This window comes from Physeter macrocephalus, chromosome 12, assembly GCF_002837175.3.
Source record: "Physeter macrocephalus isolate SW-GA chromosome 12, ASM283717v5, whole genome shotgun sequence".
NCBI classification, from domain to species: Eukaryota; Metazoa; Chordata; class Mammalia; order Artiodactyla; family Physeteridae; genus Physeter; species Physeter macrocephalus.
In genome coordinates this window covers 78,525,108-78,538,383 of record NC_041225.1, presented here as the reverse complement: position 1 = coordinate 78,538,383, position 13,276 = coordinate 78,525,108, and the positions used below count along the sequence as shown (strand labels likewise).

At 36.1% G+C, this 13,276-nt stretch overlaps 1 protein-coding gene across 1 annotated transcript in view; it reads left to right on the top strand.

The window, feature by feature from the left end:
• Nucleotides 1–13,276, top strand: part of WDPCP (WD repeat containing planar cell polarity effector) — a 460,096-nt gene that overhangs the window by 90,654 nt on the left and 356,166 nt on the right. The window contains exon 3 of the mRNA XM_055088850.1: nt 7,928–8,012. Coding sequence (XP_054944825.1) covers nt 7,928–8,012 — 85 coding nt within the window. The remainder of the gene's footprint in view (nt 1–7,927; nt 8,013–13,276) is intronic.

The window sequence follows — 13,276 nt, the reverse complement described above, 5'->3', positions numbered from 1 at the left end:
GCAGATGGAGGCCCGCATACCACAAAAAAAAAAAAAAAATAAGGACATGATAGATGGTATTTTTAACACACTGCTCTGTTCTTTTGCATTTCGCTCCTACCATTTCATTGCTTAGTGTTATTTGTTAAATCTAAAGTTTTGTAAGTTGAAGTATTTATTACCTTTTAGCATTTATTGACTAATTACAGTGGGTGCTCATTATCAGATAAATATGTTCCAAATATTTACGTTTAATATTTAGGTTGAAAAGGTGTTCTAGACTTCTGAAGTGATCTAGATCTTTATATGCTATGAGATAACATGATATAGAAAAGATCTAGATATATTTAAAATAATAATTTAATAACATTTGAAGATAAATGTCACTAAGGAAGCTAGGACATTTATTTGATAACTATTGTTTGAGTAAAATTTAAGGATAACATTTTCAGTGTTATAGGCAATTAGTTATGTAATGCCCACTAATAATGTTCAGTGCTTTTCATCTTCAGAACATTATACAGAATTAATTAATCCTTACAGCAGTCTTAAAAATGTAGGTCAATATCATTATCCCTGTTTTTGTTGGTGGGGAAATTGAGGCAGAGAGGTTGAATGATTCGGGGTACGTTTGTTACAGCATGGTTAGAATTAAGGCATTTGGGCTCAGAGCCCAGCGTTTAGAGCAGTAGAATCACACCTTCTTTAGAAGACTTAATCTTTGTGTCCTTGATAAAACTCTATTTCTCATTAAACCATGATGAGGTCATCTCTATATTAAAATTCAGAAACAACAAGTTTGATCACTATATAACCACTTAAAAACACACCCCGTTTTCTCCTCCATGCCTTTTCTGGCACTATATTGGCTTAGTCTGTCTTTTCCATGTCTCCTTGTTGGAGAATTACCAAAATATCTATCCTTGACTTTATTTTTCTTCTGGGATCTTTTTCAGTAGCTTTAGCTTTACTTTCTATTTAGAAAATTCCAAAATAGTTTTTATATAGTCCAGACCCCCTTTCTATATTTCTAGCTATCAGCTAGACATTTCTACTCATATCAACCCTTATAACTTAAACTCCCACTGTGTCTGAAATTCAGTTTATTGACAACAAAACTTGCTCCTTTTCTAGACTGACCTGTTTCTATGTATGTTTCAATCCAAGTCCTGCCCTTGAAACTAGGATAAACCAGGTGGGAACAGGTCTGGGTAAGGGGTTCCTGGGAACCAGGTGTGGCCAGAACAGTGGTATTTGAGTCCTTTGCCAGGGTGAAGAAGCTGAATCACAGTCTAAGGAAGAGGAAGACCCAGATTACAAACTGAAAGGCAAGACTAAAGTATAGCAGGAGACCGAGTGGCCAGGTCAGTGGCTAGGAAAATTGAGGTTGTTCGCTGAGTAGTTGAGTCAGTCGTTGTGAACAGAATGTGCTGGTACTCTTTTACTGGCACATGATGATGGAGGCATGTTGGCTCACTAGAGCCATGTTCAAGGCAAGGGTCATGTCTGTACAGTAACCAGATCCCTATCTCATGGTGGTCACTCCGGATTCTTCCTTCTTCTTCACTTCCACAATTCATCAGTTCCCATATGCCTTTGATACTTTATTCAAATGAATCTGATTCTTTTTTTACATTCCAAATTCCACCATCCCAATTCAAGTCCTTGTTGCTAAATATTGATGTTGCCTGTTACTTTATTACCTTTCTAACAGATCACTTGTATAAAAAAATCCCTCCAATATTCCCATCTACAAAGTTAATCTTCCAGCACCAATTCTGATCTGTTGATTACTGTTTCTAAAATACCTTACCAGATCAGAAACTATTCATAATTTCTCAGTAGCCACCTAACAAGATATAAAGTCCTAATTCCTAAGTTTGGCATTTAAAGACTTGCTTAGTATGGCCCTGATTTATCTCTTCTATTTGTGCACCAAACCAATTGCTTACTACCTCTTAAATATGCCTTGCATCTTTCTGTCTAGTTTATGTTTTTGTATATTGTTCCCTCCTTTTTCTCTCTCTCCCTTTATCAAAATCTAAGAATTCTTCAATGTCCTCTACTTTATAAGAGAATTTCTTTATTATCAAACTAGAACATCTACTGAACACCCACAGCCCTTTGTTTATGTTGCTAAATTAGCACTTATCACAAACTTCATATTGTTTTTGTGATTATTTTATCTGCTATACTAGATTTTAGCTATTTGATAGTAGAGACCCTGATTTATAAATCCTGTATCTGTGACTCAGTAAAATGTCAAACACTTAAGGTGCTCAAAGTATTTGTGATATTTAATTAATGATTAGATATCATAGGACTCACTGAGGTACAAATTACCCAGTGTACCTACTAATCTAGTCTTTTGTTAAAGTATGTTCAGTCTAAGCTTGAGGTCTGTTTGAGACTCCTGCCCTTTTACACAAACTTTATCATTGCATGATTGTTTGATTTAGTGTTGAATATTTCAGAAATCTTTATTTCTGATAATGTGACATTGATTAAATATGTTCATGCATATCTTAACAGATAATTAATGTAATTTTATGTAGATAGCATTAGACAAGGGATTGTGGGGGAATACACTGTATTTTAGGTAATTTTGAAATTACCTAATTATGACTAGAACACCTAATACAACTAGTGGTTTCTTTTAAATTTGTGCTATTTAGTTGTCTTTAATTTTGTACATTTTAAATTGGTAAATAGATAGATAATCCTCAGAAAGTCTATTGATAATAAATAGCAAGTATATGTTCTAACTTTATGCCCAAGAAATATTTCCTTAGGCTCTTTGAGGTATTTTGCTAATACACATCTCATTTTAAATGTCTCATTGGCACCATGGTATCATTCATCTTTATTAAGCTATGGCAATGTCTTCTTCTCTTAGTTAATTTTTCTATCCCATTATGTTTTACATTAGGGTTTTATTTGCCCTCAGGCTTCCTCTCCTTTCCAAAGCAGTCAAAATAGCTGACTTCAGAAACCAGGGAAGACAAATATTCTGAAGATTTATTTAGTGGCACGTCAACTTTACCTCTAAATGTTTTTTCCAAAATAATGTTATCAAAAGTATAAAAAAGTCACAGCATCTTAGTGCAATGGTTTCTATTTTCTGTGATACTTTCTTAAAATTTACCGATATGGTAACAATTAATCTTAAGGCAAATAAATATTTATTATAATGTAATCTGTTTTGGAAGGAAGACTTTAAAGCTTTTGAGGATGTAACTAGAAAGTGAGAAAGGCTAAGATCCTCCATTTCTCTGTCCTCAAAATTTGGGCTATCATAGATTCTCCCTCCTACACGAGAAAAATCAAGATTTAGATCAAGCTCAGTTTAAATCGTGCTCCTTATTCTGTCATGGAGACTGGACATTTGGATTTAGAATGGCCTTCTGACACATCTGAGACTGTCATCAACTGCCTTATAAAATTAAACAGAAAATTGAAAAAGTTAAAAAGATATTTTAAATGAAAAATTAAGGGCAATTTTTTGTTTAGGTTTTCCCTTCTGCTGTTCTTTTCATTTGGCTAATTCTTTTTCCTATTCAATATTAAAATTTGCTGTATTTTTTAGTCATTCATTCTTTTATTCATTTTTGCCTTATATAACTAGTTTTGGTCTAGTTCTAGGTCATGTGTATTGGGTTTTATCCCCAGAGAAATGCATAAGGGCACTGAGTGGGGCAATATTTCTCCACTTTGGTAGGCACTCTCTATTTCACTACCTTTTTAATCCCTGCCCACGCCCCCTCCCAAAATGCAGAGTCCAGAATTCTACTGAAATTTTCTTTCCTCCTTCAAAACAACTATATATGCATTAATACAATATTTGAATAATACGAGCTCAGTCTTGACTGCTTCCTTCGGGAAGATTTTTCAAACAAGGAAATTACAGCATTTTTTTTTTTTTTTTTTTTTTTTTTTTTTTTTTTTTTGCGGTACGCGAGCCTCTCACTGTTGTGGCCTCTCCTGTTGTGGAGCACAGGCTCCGGACATGCAGGCTCGGCGGGCATGGCTCACGGACCCCGCTCTGTGGCATGTGGGATCTTCCCGGGCCGGGGCACGAACCCATGTCCCCTGCATCGGTAGGCGGACTCTCAACCACTGCGCCATCAGGGAAGCCCTACAGCATTCTTTTTACCTGGTGGCATTCTTGAGAAAGATGCAAGGCCTTCAAAGGTCTGCGTCTTTCAAAAACTTGCACGGTGTAAAAGATGGCATAACATTTTGAGGACTAAAAAGGTTATTGATTTGGTCCCCTCCCACCATGGCCATCTAGTAATTACAGATTTTTACAAATGTTAAAAAATGTACTACATTAATTCTTTTTAACTTTATATATCGTCTTATTAGCAGATATTTGAAGTTCAGAGGAAAAGAAGGATGAATAACCCACATTTGACTATCTTTTGCCTGCCTGCTAATGCATGACCCTGCAAGGCCTCCTCAATCACACATATTTTGGGGAGCCTGCAGGAGTTGTCACATGTGTTCATAAATAAGTTGAATCATTTACTAATGGACACTGGCCATTTCCTTCTCACTTGCCGCACTTGCTAGAACTGCTCCATCAACTCGTTATTGCTGCCGCTGTGTCTACTTTTGCTGGGTGTGGATCCCACTTTGGATACCACCACTCTGAGTACATTAATGTGAAGGCCTACCAGTCCTGCTTACGTTCTACTGGGCACCAGCCCCAGTGGCTACTTCATGACCCTTAAACCAAATATTCCAGGGGCTACAGGAGTCCTTTATAGAGCAGAATGTTTCTCTTCTTTTCCTCCTGTTATTTTTTTATTTAGTGGGAAACTAGAGCAGCGTTGTTTATATACATCGGGGCATTTTTAGAACTACCACGTGCATTTTTCTCAGTCCCCCCGACCCCACCGCCAATGAAACTACAAATGAGTCCTGTTTTCAAGTCCAGATCATAGACTCTACACTGTACTATTCTCAGAATTTCCCCTTATGTCCAAGTGCAAAGGGTCAAGGGCTTTTTACTTGACATTTGACGCTCTCCACAGATGTCAGTTTGCTTATTCTCCTCCAAACTCCATAATTTCTGAGTAGCTTGGGATTTTCAAACTTAGTAAAGATACACAGTAGACCTATTGGTTTTCAACTTAAAAGCTTCTCTGCCTCTTATAAATAATAGCCAGCATGGATTAAAAAGAAGCTATGATCCACTCTCCATTTCTGTTATCTGGGGAATGTTTTGACAAATTCTTTATTTATTAATTGACTTAAACTGAAAAATAGCATTTCAAGTGCAGTCTTCTTTTGATATTTAAGTAAAAATGTGGCCTTCTGGCTTTGGCTATAAAATTTTATCTGTAATTTGCATGATGAAACCTTATTATGTAGCTACTAACAGGTAAACTTCAGCCTTGCCTTTGTCTGAATTGTCATAAGTTCTAATTATTGGTATCTGAATCAACACTAAATTGAAGAATGTGAGTTTTTCTTTTCTAATACTGTCTAGAAGTTGTGACTTTTAATGCTCAGTGTCAGAAGAAGTAGGCACCTGTTTTATCACATCCTTTCTTCTGTATTCCTAGTGAAGTATTTATGCATTTGCATGTCCTAAATCAGTACTTCCTCTGGCGTAGAAATTTCTCCATAAAATATCTTCATAAAACCACTATTGTAAATACGTATTCATTCATTTCTCTCTATATAAGGTGAGATCATATTTAATACTTATTTTGTTTTTTCCATATAAATTTGCAAAGTGCTAGACATTTGAGTAATAGCAGTAGCAAAAACAGCAGCAATAATAAGGTAATTGAATAAAGGTACCCTCAAAACAGTCTTGAGGGTAAGTACTTTATTATACCCATTTTATGGCTGGGAGAACTTGTGCAGAGTGAGTAAGCTGAGAAGTTAGAATAAGAAGCCAGGCAGTTAGAGTCTAGAATCCACACATTAAGCTTAATAAATACAAAATTTATTTAATTTATTAACTGATTCTTTAAACAAACATTACAGAGCTCACCCATTCAAATGACTAGGCCACCGTTTACATATTCTAATACAGTAAGTATTTTAATTTTTTAAAAAGTACAACTATAAAGTAATAATTTTGAATAAGTCTCATGAAACTAACTGAAAGCAATTCCAAAGAACACAGCTTTGGAAATATTTTGAGTGATGGCAGCCTCACTAGAGTCACTCGCAAGTGACAACTCTGAAAGATAATACTCAGTTGAATTGAAAAATACAAATTAGCTTAATATACCTTTTTCTCTACTGCCTATTAGTAAGGAATTGCATCCTTCATAGTAATGAGCCCACAAGCTCATCTTCCCCATTTCTATATACAGTGACAGCCAGCTTCTGATTAGAGGAGGGCACATCTGGAGGTCGAAGGGTCCTTTGTTTCATCTCTAACCTTTTAAGGCACTTTAGTACAAGGAAGAGAGTAAATTCAGATCAGTCCAAAATTTGCTATTTATTATAGCCTTTTTTTGCTACCCTTTTCAACTTCATTTTTCTATCATTTTCCACCAGGCATCTTGATCTACCACTGTCCTTTTACTCAAACTGCTGTGTACACCCTCCCTACACCTCTGTATACCCCAAATCAGTAAGTGTGCTGTGGTTGCCAGCACAGACTCTGAAACCAGAGATTTCAGATTTGTTCAGATTCAAAGCCTGCCTCCACTACCTGCTGGTTATATGTCTTTTCTTTACCTTAGTTTCCTCATTATAGGAGTAATGGTACTACTTCAAAGAGTAGCTATAAAGATTGTGTTAATACATATAAAATTTTAGAAGACTGCGTGTCACAACGTAGGTGCATAGTAAGTATTATCTGTTGTTATCATCATTTAACTGGTGAAGTCCTATGCTTCTTTGAGGTCCCGCTGACATTTTACAACTTGTCTGTAGCTTTCTCAGAGCCCTGCTATTCCAAGCAGGGTTGAGCCCTTCTTTTACGCTGTGAAATTGTTCACTCTGCCATTTCAATAATTAGTACACTGTGTGTCGTTAGTTGAACATGCATCTGATTCTTGATGATTGTAAGTCCATTGATGTCAAATGTAAAGGTGAAGGAAGGACCAACAAAGTTTGTATTATGTCTAAAATTATTTTGGATTATCACTTATATGAATAGTATGGGAAAATATTTTTAGTCACTCTGAATGTTAAAGAAGCTGAGGACTTTTTCCTCCATATGAAAGATGTCTTAAAATATTTTTCAAGCGTTTTTTGTTATTCAGAAGTTTGTTGGAAATAATAAAAGAAAGTGTTAATAATAACCATCACTAGCCCGTGCTGTTAAAACTGGGAGAAAATATAAGATGTACATTATTGCTATCTCTTTTTTGTAACTCAGAGTAGACTATCTGGATCTATCATGACATGCAGATTAACAAACTAATCTGAATGCTAATGTGGTTTCACACAGTTTACTTCTAAGTAAATATGTTTCCTATAATAATAACTATATATCATTTACCTTGAAAATTCCACTTTAATTAGCCTCTTAGTATGTGGGAGATTGTAACTATTTGCTTTGTATATTAAAGGTAGACTACAAAATGTGTTTGTACTTACTAACTACATAACAGATGTTTCTTTTCCTTAAAAATATTTTTAAAAAATGCTTAAGTGCTAAATAATTCTAAATATACTCAGAGCCTTAAAAATCAAACGTATATTATTGGAAACCCAAATATATATATTCTTCTTACTACATTTCTCAATGTGATGATATACTAAATGTAGGAAAAGAAGTGCTTTTTTTCCATTTTCTAGAGTTCATTTCTGGGTGGTTAACTAAGGATACATTAAAGTGTGTTTATTCTAATGAACCATATCTCAAATATCAGTAGCGGCAAGTGATTCTTTTTATTATTTCTAAGGGATCTTGGTTTTATTGGCAATAGAAGATAATTAATTGGCACCTCTTCTTAATTATTTTTTTAAACAGGACAGAGATTCCTTCTGCCATCAGATGTCTTTCTGCTTGACTGAACTGCACCTGTGGTCTTTGAAGAATACCTTACACATTGGGGGTAAATAAGCTCTGGATTAATTTCAATATTTTTTAAATATAAGTTACAACAATGTAAATAAGTACTAGCAAAGGTTAGAGCCTAGATTCTCCAGTTGGAATTGCATTATTTTCTTTATAACGAAAAATTGGCTAGTGTATAGTAATTTCTTTTAGTTAACTCTGCTTATTTTTTTTCAACTTGAGTTACATTTTCTGCTTTGAACATTAATTTTATTGGCCTAATATCTGTTTCCTCTTAAGATACACAAATGTTCCATTTTTTCCTGGGATTGTTCATAATAACTGATTTATATTCATAAATATTTGCAGGCTTGCTAATGGTAAATGCATTTCTATTTGATATTAAAGTAATATTTCAAACATACAGCTAAGAGGTACAATTATATTCATTTTTAAAAATTTATTTATTTATTTATTTATTTTTGGCTGTGTTGGGTCTTCGTTTCTGTGCGAGGGCTTTCTCTAGTTGCGGCGAGCAGGGGCCACTCTTCCTCACGGTGCGCTGGCCTCTCACTATCGCAGCCTCTCTTGTTGCGGAGCACAGGCTCCAGATGCGCAGGCTCAGTAGTTGTGGCTCACAGGCCTAGTTGCTTTGTCGCATGTGGGGTCTTCCCAGATCAGGGCTCGAACCCGTGTCCCCTGCATTGGCAGGCAGATTCTCAACCACTGCGCCACCAGGGAAGCCCTATTCATGTTTTTTGACTCTCACATTTTTCGGGGAAGAGAGTAATATAAATGTGTTTTAACAATGTTTATTAGTATTTCGGGATAAAGTATATATCATTAGGAAACATCTTTTAAAAAACTCTTTTCCTTTCTGAGTATCTAAAGCAACTCTTGTATTTAGGAGGACAGATTTATTTACATGTCTTTAGCATCATTACTAAGAAGCCACCAGGGAAACCCTATTCATGTTTTTTGACTCTCACATTTTTCGGGGAAGAGAGTAATATAAATGTGTTTTAACAATGTTTATTAGTATTTCAGGATAAAGTATATATCATTAGGAAACATCTTTTAAAAAACTCTTTTCCTTTCTGAGTATCTAAAGCAACTCTTGTATTTAGGAGGACAGATTTATTTACATGTCTTTAGCATCATTACTAAGAAAATGGTTTACCTTGCAAAGCATTATTTCTTTATATAAAATATATAATTACAGATGATGTCATTGTAATTTCATTAAGTTTAGCTTGCTTAAAATGGATAAGGTTAGAATTTCCAGTTAAACAAAGTGGACTTAACACCCATTTGCCTCCTTCCCCGATTCTTCTAAAATGAGAGTAAACAAATTACTATTAAAAAGATATTAGAGCACTGGAGCCTGCAGGCTTTTTGGTGGGGATAATGGCAGATTTCAGGAGGGCTCATGCCAAGGAGTACTTCCCAGAACTTCTGCTGCCAGTGTCCTTGTCCCCGCAGTGAGCCACAGCTGCCCCCCTCCTCTGCAGGAGACCCTCCAAAGCTAGTAGCTGTGTGGCTGACAGGGTCTTGGTGCTCTGGCCTGGTGTCAGGGCTGAGCCTCTGAGGTAGGAGAGCCGACTTCAGGACATTGGACCACCAGAGACCTCCTGGCCCCATGTAATGTCAATCGGAAAGAGCTCTCCCAGAGATCTCCGTTGCAACACTAAGACCCAGCTCCACCCAATGGCCAGCAAGCTCCAGTGCTGGACGCCCCATGCCAAACAACTAGCAAGACAGGAACACAACCCCACCCATTAGCAGAGAGGAGCCTAAAATCATAGTAAGTTCACAGACACCCCAAAACACACCACCGGATGCAGCCCTGCCCACCAGAAAGACAAGATCCAGCCTCGTGCATCAGAACACAGACACCAGTCCCCTCCACCAGGAAGCCTACACAACCCACTGAACCAACCTCACCCACTGGGGGCACACACCAAAAACGACGGGAACTACGAACCTGCAGCCTGAGAAAAGGAGACCCTAAACAAAGTAAGTTAAACAAAACGAGAAGGCAAAGAAATATGCAGCAGATGAAGGAGAAAGGTAGAAATGCACCAGTGCACCAGACCAAACAAATGAAGGGGAAATAGGCAGTCTACCTGAAAAACAATTCAATGTAATGAAAGTAAAGATGATCCAAAAACTTGGAAATAAAATGGAGAAAATGTAAGAAACGTTTAACAAGGACCTAGAAGAACTAAAGAGCAAACAAACAATGATGAACAACACAATAAATGAAATTAAAAATTCTCAAGAAGGAATCAATAGCAGAATAACTGAGGCAGAGAACGGATAAGTGACCTGGAAGATAAAATAGTGGAAATAACTGCCACAGAGTAAAGAAAAAAGAATGAAAAGAATTGAGGACAGTCTCAGAGACCTCTGGGACAACAGACCCAGAGACAACATTAAACCCACCAACATTCGAATTATAGGGGTCCCAGAAGAAGAAGAGAAAAAGAAAGGGTCTGAGAAAATATTTGAGGAGATTATAGTCGAACACTTCCCCAACATGTGAAAGGAAATAGTCAAGTCCAGGAAGCTCAGAGAGTCCCATACAGGATAAATCCAAGGAGAAACACGTCAAGACATATTAATCAAACTATCAAAAATTAAATACAAAGAAAAAATATTAAAAGCATCAAGGGAAAAACAACAAATAACATACAAGGGAATCCCCATAAGGTTAACAGGTGATCTTTCATCAGAAACTCTGCAAGCCAGAAGGCAGTGGCAGGACATATTTAAAGTGATATAAGGAAAGAATCTACAACGAGGATTACCCAGCAAGGATCTCATTCAGATTTGACAGAGAAATCAGAAGCCTTACAGACAAGCAAAAGTTAAGAGAATTCAGCACCACTAAACCAGCTTTACAACATATGCTAAAGAAACTTCTCTAGGCAGGAAACACAGGAGAAGGAAAAGACCTACAAAACCCAAAACAATTAAGAAAATGGTAATAGGAACATACATATTGATAACTACCTTAAATGTAAATGGATTAAATGCTCCAACCAAAAGACACAGACTGGCTGAATGGGTATAAAAACAAGACCTGTATATATGCTGTCTACAAGAGACCCACTTCAGACCTAGGGCCACATACAGACTGAAAGTGAGGGGATGGAAAAACATGCAAATGAAAATCAAAAGAAAGCTGGAGGAGCAATTCTCATATCAGACAAAATAGACTTTAAAATAAAGACTGTTACAAGAGACAAGGACACTACATATCAAAGGATCAATCCAAGAAGAAGATATAACAGTTTTAAATATTTATGCACCCAATATAGGAGCACCTCAGTACATACGGCAAATGCTAACAGCCATAAAAGGGGAAAACAAGAGTAACACATTAATAGTAGGGGACTTTAACAACCCACTTTCACCACTGGACAGATCATACAGAATGAAAATAAATAAGGAAACACAAGCTTTAAATGACACTTTAGACAAGATAGACTTAATTGATATTTATAGGACATTACCACCCAAAACAACAGAATACAGTTTATTCTCAACTGCTCATGGAACATTCTCCAGGGTAGATCATATCTTGGGTCACAAATCAAGCCTTGGTAAATTTAAGAAAAGTGAAATCGTATCATGTATCTTTTCCGACCACAGTGCTATGAGACTAGATATCGATTACAGGAAAGAAACTGTAAGGAATACAAACACATGGAGGATAAACAATACGCTACTGAATAACCAAGAGATCACTGAAGGAATTAAAGAGGAAATCAAAAAATACCTAGAAACAAATGACAATGACCCAAAAACTAGGGGACTCAGCAAAAGCAGTTCTAAGAGGGACGTTTATAGCAATACAATCCTACCACAAGAAACAAGAAAAATCTCGAATAAACAACCTAACCTTACACCTAAAGCAATTACAGAAAGAAGAAAAAAAGACCCAAAGATAGCAGAAGGAAAGAAATCATAAAGATCAGGTCAGAAATAAAAAGAAATGAAGGAAATGATAGCAAAGATCTATAAAATTAAAAGCTGGTTCTTTGAGAAGATAAACAAAATTGATAAACCGTCAGCCAGACTCATCAAGAAAAAAAGGGAGAAGATTCAAATCAACAGAATTAGAAATGAAAAAGAAGTAACAGAGCTAACACCTATCCTTCTCAAACTCTTGCAAAATATAGCAGAGGGAGGAACACTCCCAAACTCATTCTACGAGGCCACCATCACCCTGGTACCAAAACCAGACAAAGATGTCACAAAAAAAGAATACTACAGGCCAGTATCACTGATGAACATAGATGCAAAAATCCTCAACAAAATACCAGGAAACAGAATCCAACAGCACACTAAAAGGATCATACACCATGATCTAGTGGGGTTTAATCCCAGGAATGCACGGATTCTTCAACATACGCAAATCAGTCAATGTGATACACCATACTAACAAATTGAAGGATAAAAACCACATGATAATCTCAATAGATGCAGAAAACGTTTTCAACAGAATTCAACACCCATTTATGATAAAAACTCTCCAGAAAGTAGGCATAGTGGGAACCTACCTGAACATAATAAAGACCATATATGACAAACCCACAGCCAACATTGTTCTCAGTGCTGAAAAACTGAAACCATTTCCTTTAAGATCAGGAAGAAGACAAGGTTGCCCACTGTCACCACTATTATTCAAAGTAGTTTTGGAAGTTTTAGGCCAACATTGTTTTCAGTGCTGAAAAACTGAAACCATTTCCTTTAAGATTAGGAAGAAGACAAGGTTGCCCACTGTCACCACTATTATTCAAAGTAGTTTTGGAAGTTTTAGCCACAGCAATCAGAGAAATAAAAGAAATAAAAGGAATTGAAATTGGAAAAGAAATAAAACTGTCACTGTTTGCAGATGATGTGATAGTATATATAGAAAATCCTAAAGATGCTACCAGAAAACTGCTAGAGCTAATCAATGAATTTGGGAAAATAGTAGGATACAAAATTAATGCACAGAAATGTCTTGCATTCTTATACACTAATGTTGAAAAATCTGAAAGAGAAATTAAAGAAACACACTCATTTACCTTTGCAACAAAAAGAATAAAATACCTAGGAGTAAACCTATCTAAGGAGACAAAAGATCTGTATGGAGAGAACTATAAGACACTGGTGAAAGAAATTAAAGATGATACAAACAGATGGAGAGATATACCATGTTCTTGGATTGGAAGAATCAACATTGTGAAAATGACTCTACTACCCAAAGCAATCTACAGATTCAATGCAATCCCCATCAAACTACCAGTGGCATTTTTCACAGAACTAGAA